This window comes from Nicotiana sylvestris, chromosome 2, assembly GCF_000393655.2.
Source record: "Nicotiana sylvestris chromosome 2, ASM39365v2, whole genome shotgun sequence".
Classification (NCBI taxonomy): Eukaryota; Viridiplantae; Streptophyta; class Magnoliopsida; order Solanales; family Solanaceae; genus Nicotiana; species Nicotiana sylvestris.
Window position 1 is genome coordinate 152588602 of NC_091058.1, and position 20108 is coordinate 152608709.

Here is a 20108-nt window from a genome sequence, read left to right on the forward strand (position 1 = left end):
ACTCAAAAACGAAAATATTTTATTGAAAATAATGTTTTCAGTTTTTAAAAAACAAAATATTTTGTTACAAACGAAAATGTTTTTTTCTGTTTTTACAAAAAAAAAAATCTAGTTTATACAAATTTGTTTTTCAGTTTTTACAAAAATAAAATCTTTAAAAAAATGAAAAAAATGAAAAACAAACATTTTTCAAATTTTTTTTGTATAAACTGATTTTGTTTTTTGTAAAAATAGAAAAAAAAATATCTTCATTTTTTAACAAAATATTTCATTTTCTAAAAATTGAAAACATTATTTCAACAAAATGTTTTCGTTTTTGAATTTTTATTTTTTATTTTTTCAGTTTTTTAAAAGAATTTTGTTTTGGAAAAATTGGAAAAACAAATTTGTAAAAACAGGAAAAAAAATTTGTTTTTAACAAAATATTTTCGTTTTTTAAAAACTGAAATTTTAAATAAAAAAAAACTGGAAAAAATGAAAATAGAGGTCGGGTTGTGGGGTTTTTTTAAAAACGGATCGAGTAAAAAAGAGAAATTGGTCGTTATAATCTGGTGTTGCCACGTGGCACTCTATCCAAAATAGGGGTATTTTTGTTTCAAAGTATGACAATAGGGGTATTTTTGTTCCAAAGTATGACGGTAGGGGTATGGATAACCCAATAGTATAACGAAGGGTACAAGTAAACAATATTTGAAAGTAGAGGGGTATATTTAGCCCTTTGCCGTAAAAAATATTGTATTTTAAATTTTAGTCTTTTATATATGGATTAGGGGCACTGAGGTGGCATGCCATGTGACATCCAGCTCATCAAATATCAATGCCACATAGGATTGGATGTCAACCTTGGACAAACTTAACAGGAGAAGGGTATATTTGAACCAATAATATTATAGCAGTGGTATATTTAGACTCAAAGTATAACAAATGATATATTTAAATATTTTCTCATAGTACATGGACCAAACTATACTTTAATTATGTCAGATAGACAATATGTGGTGTGTGTGTATATGTATGTATGTATGGCTTTTCCAAGTAATTTCTTTCTTTGGAGTATTTCGCATGTGATTCTGATTAAAAAAAAAAGAAATAAAAGGTATGAATAATCTGAGAGCTCTTGGATATAATGAAAATCTGAAGAATAAAAATAAAAGTATACTATATTTTGAGGGAATGATTCAATTTTATTATTATTTTTTAATTATATGAGTATTTGGTTGAGTTATTCCTATTTTAATCTGGTTATTATTTATTAGACTGAAAATAAAAATAATTGGAGTATGGATAAGAAATACTACAGCAAGTTATATTTTCCAGTCACTATAATTTTTATGTGACTTAGTGGAAGTTATAATTTTTACGTGAGAAAATATAGTTATGACTTAAGTGGGGAAAAAATCATATTTACACTATCATTTATGAAATTTACCATCTAAAGTCATGCAACATTCCGTCCATCTCTATGTTCCACAATTGAATATAAACAATTAGTACTACTATTGTGTAGCTAATGTAAACTTGTTGTTTTACATAATTTTATTCCAAATACCTGATTAAGCCTTTTTGCACAAGTCGAATAAATCAATGGATTTGGCTAAATTGAAAAAAATGCTCTATACAAACACGAATACTCAGTGCCTAGAAACAACAACGCAAATTCCCCCAGAACCACCAGACATCTCACCAAAAATATTCACACACACTGCAAAACAGTCCCCCACTCAACTTCAAGGAAAAGTTGCTTGCAAATGAAGAACAAATTGATTTGGAAATGGATCCCATTGACGATGGACAAATGCAAGATTCAAGTACTGCAACTACTACCCAACCACAGGAGAAGTCATCTTCATACGTTGGTGGAATCAAAGCAATTACACTCACAGACCAAGAAAAAGAAAGACTTCACTATCCATGGAAATTCTACTTGATTATTAAACTCTTTGGAAAAAGAATAGTTCACCATTACTTAAAAGCAAAAATACAAGAGTTGTGGAAACCTACGGAACAATTCCCTCTAATAGATCTGGGCTATGATTATTACATTGTTAACTTCACACAAGAAAAAAACATGCGGAATGTACTACAAATAGGCCATGGTTCGTTAATGGACACTTCCTGTCGATTAAGCGTTGAGAACCAAATTTTGTGGCTGCAGATGCCCAGCAAACTGTCTCTGCGGTTTGGGTACGATTGCCACAACTCCCCACGGAGTTCTATGATGAATCCTTACTGAGGAAAATTGGGAATTCTATCGGATCACTGCTAAAAATTGATGGTTGTACGGGTGCCACTCTTAGAGGATGGTATGCTAGGTTGTGCATCCAAGTTCCATTAGAGGAACCAGTCACTACACAAATCCTTATTGGCTCACATTTGCTGCAAATAATATATGAAGGGGAGGGTTTTTTATGCAAACTATATGGAAGTTTGGGCCATAGAAGATCAATATGCCCGTATCAGGAAATCAAAGGCCATGATCAAAACAAATTGACAAAGGATGGGACCAACAACCAGCATATCATAAATCATGTACAAGAGGAAAAGTGGCAGACGATACTCTTTGGAAGGAAAAAGAGGCACAACAATAGGGTAAAGGCAAAAATGGAACAAGCCATGACTGCTACCCACCAAGAATATCCAAGTCCTAGGTATAAACGTTAAGATTTATGCAGCAGACTCAGATAAGTACCTCTCCTCTCAAAAGCTTTCCTTCAAGGTTAAAAATAATGATTCTCATACCAACTCATCCCAATCAATTACACAGCAACCTGGGAAAATAGACATAAACTACCAAGACACCTTGAATAAAACCCCTCCTAATAACTGCATCAAAAAAGGTATCGTTGACAACATGAGCATAATGCAAGAAAGCTCCTTTAAAGAGAAGATCACTCTTGCCAACAAATTTAATACACTCCACTCTCCTGATGAAGAAGATGAAGAGCCAAATCAATTGTTTAACGCAACCTTTCTGCACTCTCCATCTTCTTCGATACAAACAAGGCAGACTTCTCAATCAAATGGGACACGTGTCACAAACGTGCGTAAACCTATTACACCTAATGAAAACGAATTTCTTTTAAGTCCCTCAGAACCTTCTAATAACCTATTAGGTAGGCCCCAAGTTGCAAAAAAATAACCTAATCAAAATCCTCAGAAATCCTCACCAATATACGCGGCTATGACGGATGGACAAATGGCCATGCAGATTGATACACTAGCCCCTAATAAACACTACTCCACACAAGAATCAACCAATCCATTCTCTAATAAATCTCACGACAGAAATTTTCAATCATCACTCTCCTATCCTCACCCTATTCATGAGGCTCCATTAATGCCCTCTCCAATATCCCAACATGACAATTCCCATCCTTCCTATATTAACAAGAAATCCAACTCTCTACCACTTCAAGCCTTCAACGAATCCAATGGACAACCTTCCTCCCATGCCCCCTCACATAGCTCATCACCAACTAGTGTATGTAGCACATCCTCCCAACCCTGCACAACATCCACGGTCATGGATCGAACAAGGACTGCAGGGTCAAGCAGTCTTCTTCACCATGAATATAGAGGACGTGGAGGTACTGATAGTGCTAGAATCCAACCTTTCTGGCCCATATGATATCGGAAGGCATGAGGTTGTCCCTAGAAAACTACTTAAACCACATGTGGATGGCCAACGTGCTAGATCCCCTAGCCTCAGCCCTAGCACCTGCACTTTATCACAACATGCACCACCATTGGAACCTCCCCCCACACTTCAATTCCCCTCTCAACATGAACATTCCACAGAATCTCCCATTCTTCTCCCCACTAGAGATGATTATTGGCAATCCACTAATCTTTCCTTGGCAACCCCAGCAAGCCCAGTACTACCCCTCAATCAGAACCAAATGGATATCCCACCACCCCAAGAACAAGAAAAAATAGAGATGGAGGAAGCGATCATGGACCTTCCACTGCCCACAAGCTCGTTCACTGAAATATCAAACCTCAAAGAAGCAACCTTTATGCTATTCCCGGAGAGAGGGGACAAAAAATTCATCTACAATTGCCCAGTGGCACTCATGAAGTGCTCGTTCGATATACGACCACCAGTGAACAGAGTTGCCGCAAAATATGCGGTATTGCTAACCCCAACTTTGAGGGGAATCCAATTCTCAATGCAAGAGAACCAAGTCTCAATGAATCCCCACAATCAAACGATCCTCATGAATAAACCTACGAGCTTTATTGTTTGGAACACAAGGGGGGAAAACAATGAGACTTTCAGGAGGAATTTTAGGGACCTCATCTATATCCACACCCCATGCATGGTCGCCCTGTTGGAAACAAAGATGGAAGATCATGCAACCCTTAGAGACGATTTCCACTTTGATGACATGATGGAGGTCCCTGCTCAAGGAAGAGCAGGAGGAATTGTTCTCCTTTGGGTCACCAGCATGGTGACTGTTACTTGGCTTAGACAGTCTACTCAAAAACTTCATGCCATGATTCAGGTATACCCAAATCACCCCCTTGGCTATTTAGTACCATATATGCTATTACAAAAGCTGTAAATCGTAGAAAACTTTAGGAAAATCTGGAAAATATATCGACTAGCTATAATGGCCCTTGGATGGTCGCGGGGGATTTTAATGATATCCTTAGACAAGTAGAAAAGTTTGGAGGCAGAAGGATCAATAGGTCACGTTCCACTAGATTTTGGTCTTGCGTTAATTTTTGTAAGTTAATCAATTTAGGTTTTAAAGGAAGTCGTTATACTTGGTCTAACCATTGTAGGAATAATAACGGTTTAATTCTTGAAAGATTAAACCGTTGTTTTGCCAATGAAGAATGGCTTGTCAACTATCCTAATGTGTCAATCACTCATCTACCAAAAACCTATTCTGACCATAATCCCCTTCTTATTAATACTAATAATGTCTTTAGACAATCTCCTAATACCATTACAAAGCCTTTCCGTTTAGAAACTTACTGTGCTCCCACCCTGAATTTGAGAATATAGTTAAAAAGAGTTGGCAACATAGGGAATTTGTTGAGGCAACTGAATTCTTTACACATAACATTACCTCCTGGAATAGAGAAACACTTGGTAACATCTTCTATAGGAAAAACAAAATTTTGGCTAGATTAAATGGTATTCAACATTCACAAGCTTACACCACTAGTACTTTTCTCCAATCCCTTGAAAAAACCCTTACCGCTGAATACAATAACATTCTTCGATTGGAAGAGGATTTCTGAAAAATTAAGTCTAGAATTAATTGGTTGAACAATGGTGATGCTAACACTAGGTTCTACCACTTGTCCGTTGTCAATCGTAGGAGAAGGAATGAAGTCTCTTTTTTTAAGGATGACCATGTTAATTGGAGTACTGACCATGACAGCCTTGTTAATCATACTAGTAATTATTTAAAAAACCTCTACACTACTAGTCACTCAAGTACTGACTGGAGTAATATGAAAATAACTCCTTCGAGTTTCTATAATATCGACCTCTCCCATTTGGATAAACCCTTAATAGACAATGAGGTCACCCAAGCTCTATTCTCTTTTAAACCATTTAAAGCTCCGGGACCCAATAGTCTGCACCCTTTCTTTTTTCAGAAATACTGGAATATAGTCGGGAATTCCATAATAAATCTTTGTAGACATGTCTTTAATACCCAGAATTGCCTACCTCTATAAACAATACATATCTTTGTCTTATCCCTAAATTCCACAATGCAAACGACCTCAAGAATTTTCGACCAATTGGCCTTTGCAATACCGTCTATAAGATAATTACAAAAATTATTGCAAACAGCATCAAGTTTTACTTGTCTGACCTTATTGGACCATGCCAAACTAGCTTCCTCAAAGGATGTAGGGATTGTGATAACGCTATCCTCGTCCAGGAAGTCATGAACCATATTAATAAAACAAGAGGGACTGAGGGCAAGTGTATTATTAAAATAGACCTTGAAAAAGCTTTTAACCGTATTGAATGGTCTTTTGTCTACCGCACTCTTCAGTTTTTTAAATTCCCCCCAAAAATCTCCAAGCTCATTTTAAACTGCATTACTACAAGCAACATTGCTATCCTGGTCAATGGTATCAAAACCAACTATTTTTCTCCCTCCCGGGTTATACGTCAAGGCAATCCCATATCTCCGTACATTTTTATTCTATGCATGAAGCTTCTATCCACCTGTATTAACCATCAAGTTGACCTTTAGCTCTGGGATCCCATCACCCTTAACAAAAATGGACCTCAACTCTCACATCTGTTCTTTGCAGATGATCTTACCCTTATGGCTAAAGCTAACAAAAAATTAATTCAATCAATCCACAAAAGCCTAAGTCTTTTTTGCACCTTATCAGGGCAAAAAATTAACCCTACCAAATCTAGGGTTATTTTTTCAAAGGGATGCCAAGAAACTCCTCGTGAATTAATTCAAAGTCTTTTAAAAATAAAATCTACCTATACTTTTGGTAAATATCTTGGTTTTCCATCCTGAATAATAAACCTAAACCCCATAATTTCCAATACATTATTGATAATATGAAAAGCAAGCTCGCTAACTGGAAACTTAATTTCCTAACTCCAGCAGGGCGACTCACTCTCATCAAATCCACTCTCAACACCATCCCAACATATGTCATGCAATACTTCCTTCTTCCTAAAAAAACTTGTCACAATATTGATAAAATCCATAGGAACTTCCTATGGGGCACTACCCCTCAAAAGAAGAAGATTCACTATATCAACTGGGACAATGTCACCCTATCAAAGGACCAAGGTGGTTTAGGCATTCAAAAAGCCCATGATAAAAACATGACTTTACTAACAAGTCTGGCTTGAAGACTCTTCTCTCAACCTATCTCCCTTTGGACACAAACCCTAATTAAAAAACACTGTCCAAAAAGCACTTCCTCTTCCTATTCCTTTGTTTGGAAAAATATTGTAAAGGGTGGTACTATATGCTCTAAAGCTGTAGCATGGGATCCAGGGTCAGGAACTAACATCGATTTATGGAACTCTAGATGGATTCCTCATTCACCACCTCTCAATTCAATTATTCAAGGTCCCTTAACCCAAAAGGACCAAAGACTTAATTTACACAACATTTGGGATGACCTCCAGTAGGATTGCTCAAGAATTTCTATGGAAATCCCACAAGAGTTTCTCAATCAAACTAAGACAATTTACTTGAGACGGGATAAGGTTGATACCCCCCTACTGGTCGTTAAATACAAATGGCATTTTTTCCACAAAGTCAGTTAATAACCTAATTCATCCATCGCCTGACCATAAGTATGGTTTTAACTGGATATGGACTCTAAATAGATTGCCAAAGATCCAATTCTTTCTATGGCTTTGCCCCCATAATAAGCTGCCAACAAATAGCTATCTACATCATATAGGTGTCAATGTAACCTCTAATAGTACCATTTGCAAGCATCCCTCAGAATCCATCCACCATATTTTTCTTGAGTGCCTTACTGCACGAAAATTCTGGTTGGACCTTGGATTAAATATCACTGCCCTCCTCTACCACTATACTCACTGGCTTCACTTAATTAAGGACATGCATATTTCCATCCTTAACTATCCTCTATCCTGGGACTTTTTCTTTCCTTTTGCCCTGTGGCACATTTGGACAAACAGGAACCATAATGTCTTTAATGAAACTAACATGTTGGTTGATATTAAAACTATGTGCATGCGGGCTATGGAGTACATGTTCTGTACAGGGACTTCCACATCTTCCATCCCTACAAAAGACATCCATGTCAGGTGGTTCCCTCCACCTCCAGGATCCTTTAAGCTTAACACGGATGGCTCCTTCTATGCTAAAGACAAGACTGGTGGTATTGGAGGGGTTATAAGAAATGCAAATGGGGAATGGGTCATAGGATTCTCTAAAAAGGTTTGTGCACTCAACCACACTCATGTCGAGTTGAGTGCCTTATAGCATGGGTTACATCTAGTAATAGACCACCAACTAACTCCGGTGGAAATTGAGACAGACTCTATCGAGGTAATTGAACTATTAAATGAAACAATCCCTATTTTTAACAATTTAATTAACTCTTACATGTCTCACTTGAAGAGGTTGGGGAATCCAGTCATCCGACATAGTTTCAGGGAGAGAAACAAAGCAGCGCATGCTTTGGCAAATGAAGGGTATAAGAAGCAATCAAGTGATAATATATATATTTTAAACTATCCGTCGACGTCTGTATTTTCAACCTTACAATCAGACAAAAAAGGCGTGTTGTCCACTAGAAGAATCCTCATATCTATGTCTACTAAGTTTGCTAGTTTTGGAAACCTATGTGTACTATCTACTCAAAGCAACTGTAATGAGACATCCATTGTCCATGACTTAATATATATGAATATTTCCCTTTGTTACCAAAAAAAAAAAGAACAAATCAATGGATTTTATTCTGCCTTTTACAAGAGGCCAAAGGCCAAAACAATTAATTTGCTTTATGGAAAGGTGAATTTAGTTGCATTATACTTGAAAAGTTAGCTCATCAAAGACTATCCACAAGCCATATATAGCTTTATCCACTCCCAGATTATTGATTGGTCGAATTTATGTTAACTCCTCTTCCTTGCCTCTTTTTTTTTTTTTTTTTTTTTTTTTTTTAATCTTTGGGAACCACCCAGCTTCTAAAATCGAATGGACTTTATTAAACAAAATACTCCCTCTGTTTCGGTTTGTGTTAACCTATTTCTTTTTTGGTTCGTTCTAAAAAGAATGAGCCATTTCTAAATTTGGTAACAATTTAGCTTAAAGTTACAACTTTATCCTTAATGAGAAGCTTTTATAACCACATAAATACTCTGGGCCCCATTTGGACTTGTTTAGGACCACAAATTCCAAAAGTCTTTATTTTTTTTCTTAAACTCCGTGCCTAATCAAACAGGTTCACATAAATTAGAACGGAGGGAGTAAAAATTGTACAGGTTATGCCTGTAAGAGTCATCAAATACAGTGTCAATGCTTGTTTTCTTTCTTCTAGAATCTATTGGGCTAGAGGCCTACACGGGCCAACAAATATAGTAATTCTTCTATTAGAATTAGAAATATGAAAAAGGGATCGGAGTTGATTCTTCAAGCCACTTGATCTTTACCGGGTGATTTGCACAAATAGGATCATTTAGTACCACCATTTAAATTTTAGTCCCGTGCTTTTTTTTGTTGGGAAAATTAACCCCCGCGCTAGAATTTAGAAGCAAGCTCCTGGCGGTTGTCAGAAGTTTAACAAGTTATGGTGATTGTCATGAATATTATTGGCCAAATCATGGTGATCACGATATTTCATAATATGATGTGTACAAATATGGTGATTATCATGATTTTTCCATAAATCCTAATGGATCGCCAGAATTTTTCAGCATTTGTGGCTCAAAATCCTAATATATCGTTAAAATTTCTTATCAAAATTCTAATCATTACTATAACATGCTGGGTAAATATTCAATTGATCTAAATTAACTCCAAATGACTTTAATTTTGAAACACAATTTTCTAATACAAATCCAGACAATCTTCAATAGTTAGATTCATCCTAAACCTCAAAATCAATACTCACTTTGTCTTCTACAATATTTATTTTTGTATTCCAATAAAATTCAACAATGATGTTTTTTTTAAGTTCTCCAACCAAACCAATTCAGATCATTGAGGCTAGATAATATAACCTAAATGGAATATAATTACGACCACATATTTTTTTGGAGAACCTATAATTTTTTTTTTAATGTTTAGTTATGTGCTCATAATTTGTTGGAAGAAGATGAAGGAAAAGGGGAAAGGAGAAGAAGATGGAGGAGGAAGTAGGAGAAGGAAAAGAAAAGAAGGAGAAAATCCGGACGGTGTCTAAAAATGCTAAGATTTCTTTTGTTAGGGTCAAAATGTAAATGGTAGTCCTCCCGTGTCCATCCAGCGTGAAAAACTTATTCTTTACCAAGATTTGATGCGATAAAAGCAAGTCTAGATAGTTTCACTTTTTATTAACATCCAGTAACACTCTGTTATAGCAAATTGGAAACACTCAATTAAAAGGATATATATATAAAGGAGAAAAGGGAGAAATTATATATCGCAGAAAAAATCTTCAGGTAAAATATTATTTTTTTTATCTTTCAATTTTTTGTTTGGTAATAGTCGGGGCCTGTGATTTATCCACATGTTGCGGTAGTTTTAGCTTAAAGTCTCTTGTACTTGGAAGCACATAAAAAGTCAAAGCGTTCGATGAATCTTGTCAAAAACAGCCGAAAGCTTATCCTTAATTTCCATTATTAGTAAGATGACTCATACCTTATTCCCTCTCTTACCATGTTTCATGGATAATATTTTATATTTCTATAGTATTATCTCATATTGTACTGTACTCTTGGCTATAATATAGCTAAAATCATGCCACGATTAAGGCTAATTAAATCTGCTTCTCTAATTCATATGAGAGTCCAAAATTATGAGTACTACACCATTCTAAAATCATTTATAGTGAGGTCGGTGTAGCGCGGTCGCCTTCTTTCAGAATTTTTGTAAGTTATAGTAAGTCGTTTTCCATTTATCTTTATCTCCTGCCGACCATTAACACTTGTCTAATACTCTATGCTTCCTTGCTCACTCTTCTTACCCTAAAATTCTCAGCTCCATTTTTCAGTCGACACTTGTAATACTTCTGGAGTTCTTTTTTCCTATATAAGTGGCTACACTCTTGTTAATAAATTCCACCATCACAAAAGATCAAGCTTATTCAAGTCTATTAATTAACGAAGATATAGTACTGTGGTTTTTCTTAATCTTAGCATCTTGATAAGGTAAAGAAATGGCACAACACGGTACAAGCCAAAACCAAATGCAGCTAGTTGATGAACATGGCAACCGTGTTCATGAAATGGGGGGCACTGGTGCTCAAGGAACTGCTATGGGGTTCGCCCCTGCTGCTACAGGTACTGATGCCATGAACAAAGAGCATGAACATCACCATAAAGGGCAGCAACAGCTTCGTCGTTCCGGTAGCTCTAGTTCTAGCTCTGTAAGTTCTCTGTAATAATCGAAAGGTCTCTATATATTCCGTTCGTTTCATTTTATATAACACAAAAGTTGTGAAAGAAATAAAAACTCAGACACATATCAAAGGGAGTATTAATTATCTTTAGAACTTTTGTTTTAAATATGCAATGCCATTTCTATGATTAAAGTCAAAGAATAATTAAAAATAAAAACGTGTAATTCTTTTTGGAATAAACTAATTAAAAAGGAAACAAAGTCCTATTAAGTAAAACAAGAATGTAATTATATCATTTCTTTTACCCCATTAATTGACTTGAATAATATTGTGACGATGCAGTCGTCGGAGGATGATGGGGAAGGAGGGAGGAGGAAGAAGAATAAGGGAATAAAGGAGAAGATAAAGGAGACATTAACTGGAGGCGCTACTAATGATAAGAAGGAGATAGGTGATCATCAACAGACTGCACAAACTACTACTGCTGCTGCTGATCAAACTGAAGGAGGAGAGAAGAAGGGAATGATGGAGAAAATCAAGGAGAAGATCCCTGGGATGCATTGAAGTCTCAATCATATCATCATCTTGGAGATGAACGATTCGAGTCGTCTATGAAGTCCTTCTTTTCTATGCGTTGAGTGTGAGTGTTCGTTCATTACGAGTGTGTTGTTCAAGTCGAGTGATACATATATAGCTAGTCATAAAGCATGGTGTTCCCACTTTTCTGTATATACAACAAGCTTAGCTAGGACATGCCCTGATTCCTGTCTTGGATATATGGCAATTGCGTTTGTATCTATAATTAATGTTGTGTGTTATGTTTGCCTATGCCTAATATAATGCGGTTTTGGAAATAAATTATTTATATACCCCATCAATTATCTTTAATGTTATTTGATTAATTATATTACGTCCAGCTGCAAGCATATAAGATGTACATGTCAATAATCATTGTGTACAAAAAAGGTGTAGATAGAAGTTACCACCGATCTATATTTTCTGCATGCCCATGAATTTGCCTACCTATGAAGTCAACTCGAGTACCTTGCCAAAAGCCTTTAATAAAGCAGTATAACAGTAAAGGTAGACGAAGCTGTCCCAAAACCTTCCTTTCTCATGGAACCAATACCATACAGAAAATTAAACTGCTTCTTAAGCAGTCGTACTGAATTGAATAACTGCTAATCAAGGATTAAAAAATAGTAATATCTTTCAAATTAATTAATCAATTATAAACTGCTTTCTTTTGAAAAAAAAAACTTTTTAAAAAAATAAACACTTTTCAAAATAAGTTGATTTTTACGCTAAACAAGCTATAATCAAAATGCGTACATCAATTTTGGTAAGCATGCCAAAATTTACGGATTTGATGTGTTAGTATTGTCATGCTTATGAAAATTTATATTGAGTCATAAAATTAATCTCCATATCTAGTTGGAAACAAAGAGCTGGATATGAAGTTTCTTTTTTAGAATTTTCGTCGGGACTGTCAAGGTTAAATCGGGGAATTAGATAACAGGAAAGAGGCTAAAATTGTCATTAAATTTCGAGTACCTAATTCAATTCGTAAAGTACATCTTGCTTTGCACAGCAGCAGCTTAGGGCTTATAACAGTCAAATTCCGCTCTGAAACAGCAAAATACGCCATAGCCAATAGGGAAGGAACAATGTTTGCGACAGCGATAAGGTACATAGGGAGGAAACCAAAGCCCAAAATGAAACCCATTGAGCTTAAAACCCCACCTGAGCAAACACAAACTATCACCAGGGTTATTTTCGACATTTTGAAAGAACATGGCCCTCTCACCATTGCTGACACCTGGGAACGTGTCAAGGTAATTCATAATATGAGCTTTTGCAAATTCTCTAATTTGAATTAACTATTGTATGGAAACTTGATTGTCTTTTACAATTTTGATTCATTTTCTGAAGTTTTACATCTGTTCTTGTGAATCATTACTGAGCTTTGAATGAGATGGGACGAATAGAGCAGAGTCAATTTGATTCATATAGCAGAGCCCAATTAGGTTTGGATTTTCATGTAGTTAATTGATTGATTGACTGCCTAAGTGGTAATGTTAGATAATGTTAGTTTCAGGAAGTGGTGGTGAAAAAGAAATGAACGTTGGGACATAGTTGAATGAACTAAAAAGAAAAGTTGTCCTTTTCTTTTTTAAGTTTCTTCAGGGCTTAGAGTAGCCCTTCAAACTCAAATTGCAGAAGAAAAAATTCATGAGGATTGCCTTACTTCTTATGGATCTGTCTGGATGTTCAGGTGGCGTTTGGGCGAGCTTTTGGGAGTTCGTGAAAGTACAGTTTTTGCAAAAACTCCATTAACTCACCCAAACGCCATATTAACTGCTCTAACCTAAAAGATAACACACGTATGTTACATTTCTCCTTCAATTATTTGAATCATAGAGAGAAGCAGCGGATGCTCCACTTTATATTTATACATCACTCTAATAAGATTTTATACTTTTCTATATAGACACAGTTGGTGCACGTACACCAACTGTGTATATGCTAGATTTCCTCCGGTTAGAATGAAATTAAAGAGACAAATTACGTTCTGTATAATAGTTCAGTTAATATCCTGCGAATGTTTCTTTTTGAAGGCTTGACACTAGGCTTTTTGGTAGATGAGCGCTAAGTTTACGGAATATTCCTAGCGTCTAATTTACCATATCAAGGACAATTAGTTGCTTTACTAACAATTAACAGCTGTTCTATTGCCTTTCTAGTTGTGGTGGAATGTTGATGGTTAAGTCTTTGTTTTCCCGCCGCTGTACTTCTTAGCACAGAGTATAAAATTATGTGAAATTGTTACCATTTTTCTGATTCTCATGAACCTACTGTTCTTAACTTTGAGAACTCTAGGCTGCTCTTTCTTAACTGTTTTTACCCTGCAAAACTCCAGGATGTTGGGTTGAGAGGGTTGACAAGCAAAAGGCACATGAAGATAGTATTAAGATGGATGAGGGAAAGACAGAAGCTTAAGCTTATATGCAATCATGTTGGGCCCCAGAAACAATTTCTGTATACTACCTGGTTTACAAAACCAAATACAATGCAGACAAAGCCAGGAACCCATACTTCCTGGCCAAATACGAAGCAGATAATGCCAGGAAGTGATATTTCCCGGCCAAAGTCATCATAAACCTTATAGCGTGGTGTCTGATTATTGAACCAAAGATTTTTTGGAGCTTTCACCATGCTCTGAAGTCTGAAGCTTTAAGGGCAACTGCGATGGCTTTCACAACCTTTTAACTCTGTGGATATCAAGGCCTTAGCTTTTGGGTAGAGACTTTCTTTCTTCTTCTTTTTTTATGTATATATTATGTTACGGGATTAATGGCATTATCAGCAATAATGTCTACAGTCTACAAAACAAATGATGATTCGAGGAAAGCTCAAACAAAACAACATTGACATTGAAACAAGCTCTCAAAACTCTTACGTGATTGACAAATTTGAGGCTTTTGGTAATTCGGTGCTTTAGTTGTGTTGATAACATAATTATGATGGATAACTATCAGTTCAGATATGAAGGAAAACAAAATCAATCTTTGCAAACACTAGTTTCCCAGTTTTTTAGAAGATCAGTTGTTTGATGATTTGAAACACTGCCAATTCTTCTGTCAATTGATATCTTCTGACCCTGTCATATATTTTCTGTTCATTTTAATCATCTGCAGTTTGCCGTTGTTTGAACAGCTTTTAGCAAAGAGCGATTCATGGTTCATTAGGCTCCATTCTGTTTTGATATTGTTACAAAGCCTTTCACTTGATTCTTGCAAATTGTAACATCGAACCAAGGTTCCTCAATACTTTAACGAGGCTCAAAAGATTTTACGAATACAACTGTGAGCATATTCAGGTACTCTGTTTGGATAGCTGATGGACTACTTGATAATGGAATCTTGATACAAGTCCTAAGTTCTTTCATGTTTCCGGCCTAAACTGTTGTTATGTAGAGCGCTGGAGTATGGAGGTTGCTACCATGTTAAAACTAGGCTGGAAAATCTGTGCTTAGTTTTGGACTGGTTGAGTATTCCAAATGAGAGGATGAAAGTGCTTAGTTTGGTTGGAAAAATCTGTGCAAATATTGTGTTTACATTTTCTTGGTTTACTTACATAGATTAGTTAGTGTGTACAGATTAGACCTCTATATACTACTTATCTGTGACAATGGTTCGAACTTAGTACAGACTACAGATATATATTTCAAAGGACTTTCATCTATACTTTATATATCTAGAGCTGGAAATAAATGAATTAAGTATAGCTGCCAACTTCAATATACATCCTATCTGTACTAGTAAAAGAATTTTGAAGGTTACCTAAATTTGTACTAGTAAACTGTTTGCCAGTCTGAACTCTGAACCATCTGCAGGCTTCTTGTATGACATTCTTGTAAACCGTCTCAAGAAACAACAACAACAACAACAAACCCAGTTTGATCTCATAAATGGCGTTTGGGGAGGGTAATGTGTACGCAGACCTTACCCCTACCTCATAGAGATAGAGAGTCTGTTTCTGATAGACCTTCGGCTCAAGGTACAATGAAGATGTTAACCGTCTCAAGAATGAGAGGTAAAAATACAGGAGAAAAAGGATTAGGAGAGCTGCTCCTCTAATTTGAGTGGGTCCTACTGCTCTCCTCTGAAGTGGAGTATGAAAATTTAAAAAGTTGACAAAAGAACTGTTCAGCATACAGGTTTAATATGGACATGGTCGTAATAAAAATCTATGCTAGAAATAAACTCAAAAATAAACATTTTGAGTCACTGTGAACCCGTACAAGGATATTGTTATTGCTCAAAGGAGCAATAATAAGTAGGAATGACACAATTGAACTGGTGACATTTTGTATCCAAAACAGACACATTAGCAAGCTGCACCAATTTCCTTTAATTTACACACTGTAATTTTAGAGAACTCCTGGTAAACGTTAGACGTATCACATTCGACACTTTCACATGAGAAAGTTGTCTTCAACCAAGGGATAAGAGATAATTAATCCCGAGATTAAATTTGAGATGAGTTTATGCAACGTTTGGTTGGGATAAAATCGTGGTATAACTAATTCCGGGATTGTAGTGTTTTTTTATCCCCATAGGAGGATGGAATAACTAATCCGGAATAATTAATTCCAGAATAATTTATCATGAAATAACTTGTTTCTCAACCAAACAACTCCGTAAAAAACAGTTTCGGAATATAAGGATGATTTGTTCATCTTTGACAAATCAGAGGAGCAGCTCTCCTAAATTATTCTTTTTCCTTTATATTTTTTGTCATTCCTTGGACTTTGGACCAATCAGATTCACCTAATATTCGCTAATCTTATCAATTTGTAGGTCATAATATTTCTTTGCTTCTGTAATGCATGAGCGCATAGTTAAATACTGTTACTGTTACTAATTTAAGGACAACTCAACTACTTACATGAATTAATATTTGATTCTTAAACTTATAAACTACAAGCTTAAGGTATATTGGATAAGCACTGTCCAAAACAATTAAATTGATCCATATACTTTTTTGCTAGTCAACAAGCAATTAATTTACTTTGAAATTTTCAAATATTACTAATAAATTAACTCTTTAATATATAGTATATATAATACATGGAAGGCTTGTATAATGTTTGAGAGATTAAGTAATCTTTCGTCATATTAAAGAAATCTTGAGGTCCTTTTTGGTCAACAGAGCAGGTGTTTCTGCTCCCACTTTTCTCAATTTTTAGATTTTGAATACTTTTATATTTCATGCATGTATGTCATATAGACATCCCTTCACCCTAAAGCAATGGATGTGTGGTTGACCAAAGCATGTCATTCTCCCATAAATTATATATAGCTTTTGGTTAAAGATTTCCCTAGATATAGCATGATAGCTACAATATGTTTGGATTTTGGTTAGGTTACGACTTGGCTAATTTATGCACATTTAATTATAGAAGACCTTTAATTTGGCTTTTTTAACCCATGAACAATTCAATTTTGAAAAAAGGACATTATATAGCCGTTATAAAAATAATAGCAGAAAAAATATATAAAATTTGTATTTTTTTTATATATATATATACATTCTGTATGTTATATACAAAAATTATACAAGTTTTATATACTTTTTCGGCTACCAAATGTAAATAGTTTCTATTGCGGGCTAAAAGTGATAATACCCCAATAATTTCCATACCAAGTCCACATCCTTTTGTTTTATTATATTATTAACCTTGATCAACTTTGTATTCTTGATCAAGTTTGTAAAGGTTTAAAATAGCTAATTAAGCTACTAGTAAGGTAAGAAGTAGTTACCAAACATCTGTATTGCATTAAGAATGAGTTGAGCTTTGAAAACTTTTACGTAGCTGAATGTCATTTCCTTATCACAGACCAAATCAATCATCATTGTACTTGTAAAGCACATGACACTGCTACACTATATAGGTAATAACTAATGAAAAAAACGGAGTACTAATCATAACTAATAAGCTACCAACTCCATCAATATGTCTCCCCTTTGTAACAACACTCCATTCATTAAACACTATATATAGCACTCGTAACTTGCCTTCAATTTCATCAAAGCAAGCCATATAGCCTACTTACATTCTCAAACTAGTCTCTTATATACCAAGTTACCTTATTAATACTCTTTAAGTATGGTTCAATCCTTGAGCTTCTTCATGGTTATTGTTCTCCTTGCTTTTGCACCAATTTGTTTCTCTACTAAGACTTATGGTGGTTACTTATTCCCACAATTTTATGACCAATCATGTCCCCAAGCAAAAGAAATTGTTAAGTTTATTGTTGCCAAGGCTGTAGCCAAAGAAGCTCGAATGGCTGCTTCATTATTGAGGTTGCATTTTCACGACTGCTTTGTCAAGGTAAAGCTCTCATGTTATTATATGCATGTCACGCCTTATTTTATGCAGTATTTATATTTGTTAGAGCAATGATACATACAATGATATATACAAAAAAAAAAAAAAGATTATTTCCATCCTATCGATGAAGGAAATTCAGTTGAACCCCTTCAGACCACGTAGCTCGGACTGACTATTATTTTCATTGTGTCTGTCATGTAGGGGTGTGATGCATCTCTGCTTCTTGACAGCAGTGGAAGCATAATTAGTGAGAAAAGATCAAATCCCAACAGGAATTCGGCTCGTGGATTTGAAGTCATTGATGAGATTAAGAAGGCATTAGAAAAGGAGTGCCCTCAAACAGTCTCTTGTGCAGACATCTTGGCATTAGCTGCAAGGGATTCAACAGTTTTAGTAAGTTAAATAGCTAGCATGCATAGGAATAAGAGTTGATCAAAAGAACATTTTTAAGAGACTATTTAAAACTCATGACATTTTCATATTTTTGGTTTATACAGGTCGGTGGACCAAATTGGGAGGTCCCATTGGGAAGGAGAGACTCCAGAGGTGCCAGTATAAGTGGCTCCAACAATAACATTCCTGCTCCAAACAACACATTTAATACCATTCTCACTAAATTCAAGTTAAAGGGGCTTGATATTGTTGACCTTGTAGCTTTATCTGGTAAAAATTTCTCTCTTTCCTAGATAAACAATTTAACTTATAAACAGTAACAGTATAAAAGAGCATATTTTTACACAATCAAACCACCTAAAAAGTAACTGTAGGTAACTTTCTATAATAAGTGAAAGTACATTTACCTGGAAAAATAAAGCAGGCAACCCTGCTATAACATGTTAAATTACATTTTAAATGTTTAGCTAAACTACTTATCACACATGAAACCATAGTGTTTAACTTATTTACAATGATATGTAAAGAGATCTTACATTATCAGTGTATCTTAAACTGTTATAGCAGGTAAGCTGTCTTATTTTTAGATGACCTGATAGATTTTTTTATAGTGAATTCTAGAGAAGTTAAACTGTAGGCTAAATAAATTATCACTTAATTAATGCCAAAAGTTTGTTCTACAGGGAGCCACACAATTGGAAATGCAAGATGCACCAGCTTCAAGCAGAGACTCTACAATCAGTCAGGAAACAGTAAACCAGACTTTACATTGGAACAGTCATATGCCGCCCAGTTGCGCACTAAGTGCCCAAGATCTGGTGGTGACCAAAACTTATTCTTCTTGGACTTTGTATCCCCCACAAAATTTGACAACAGCTACTTCAAAAACTTGTTGGCTTCAAAAGGTCTACTGAACTCGGACCAAGTTCTTGTTACTAAGAATCAAGAATCATTAAACTTAGTGAAACAATATGCAGAAAACAATGGGCTTTTCTTTGAGCAATTCGCTAAGTCAATGGTTAAGATGGGAAATATTTCACCTTTGACGGGTTCCAGGGGAGAAATCAGGAAGAACTGCAGGAAGATCAACTCCTAAAACGCACAACTTACGTGGCAGCACGAGAAAACTTATACTAATATGTGGCTCTATTATTATTATTTTCTGTTTTCTAGTTTCTTTCAACATTCTTCTAGCTTTGTTATTGCATTTGTTCTTGAGGATGTTACAGCTTGTAGCTATCCTGGTAGACCATCTTTTGTTGTTTGACGAATATTTTGGTCTGTCATTTTCAGAGTGTGGTAATCAGAATAATGGGTTTAATAAGACTGAATATTCCTGGATTTTTTTTTTGCCTGACTAGTCCCCTAAGTATCTCACTCAAAGAAATTTGATCCTTAAGATATCATCTTACAAGGAAATTAATGTTCAAGAATGCAAAAGTTGAGCAATTTTAATCTCGAATTTCTAATATTGACATCAAAGGGTAAACGACTTCGACAACAGTAATCATGTGACATGTCCTAGCTTCTCTGTTTCTATCTATGATATACGAAATGGAATCGCCTTAATTTATCTTATTAGATGCTGCTAAAGTCTTCGTCTCTTTATTTAACTTTGAAATACTAATAGCTCTTTCAAACTAGAGGCCGCGTAAAAGCAATAATGTCCTCCTATGAATTCCATTCTGACTTAATTTACAAAGAGAGGGCATTGTTTATCGTTCAAGGGAAACCCATTCAGCTACACTACCTTCGATCTACTCAATCCAATGAGCTGATATGCTTGCTT

At 35.3% G+C, this 20108-nt stretch overlaps 4 protein-coding genes across 4 annotated transcripts; all 4 read left to right on the top strand.

Moving 5' to 3' along the window:
* Positions 1–1771: 1771 nt before the first annotated feature.
* On the top strand, positions 1772–2661 carry LOC138885797 (uncharacterized). Its single transcript, XM_070166776.1, has 2 exons — positions 1772–2096; positions 2156–2661. The coding sequence occupies exons 1-2, from the start codon at positions 1772–1774 to the stop codon at positions 2659–2661; spliced, it is 831 nt and encodes a 276-aa protein (XP_070022877.1).
* An 8076-nt stretch (positions 2662–10737) lies between these two features.
* LOC104240534 (abscisic acid and environmental stress-inducible protein TAS14-like) lies at positions 10738–11902 on the top strand. The gene is made up of 2 exons (XM_009795389.2): positions 10738–11055; positions 11371–11902. Exons 1-2 carry the CDS (start codon positions 10846–10848, stop codon positions 11590–11592), a joined length of 432 nt encoding a protein of 143 aa, XP_009793691.1. The 5' UTR covers positions 10738–10845; the 3' UTR covers positions 11593–11902.
* A 793-nt stretch (positions 11903–12695) lies between these two features.
* LOC104240535 (uncharacterized) lies at positions 12696–14188 on the top strand. The gene is made up of 2 exons (XM_009795390.2): positions 12696–12863; positions 13949–14188. The coding sequence occupies exons 1-2, from the start codon at positions 12696–12698 to the stop codon at positions 14186–14188; spliced, it is 408 nt and encodes a 135-aa protein (XP_009793692.1).
* A 3427-nt stretch (positions 14189–17615) lies between these two features.
* Positions 17616–19660, top strand: LOC104240536 (peroxidase 72-like). Its single transcript, XM_009795391.2, has 4 exons — positions 17616–17926; positions 18128–18319; positions 18424–18589; positions 19003–19660. Exons 1-4 carry the CDS (start codon positions 17702–17704, stop codon positions 19413–19415), a joined length of 996 nt encoding a protein of 331 aa, XP_009793693.2. The 5' UTR covers positions 17616–17701; the 3' UTR covers positions 19416–19660.
* Positions 19661–20108: the final 448 nt, after the last annotated feature.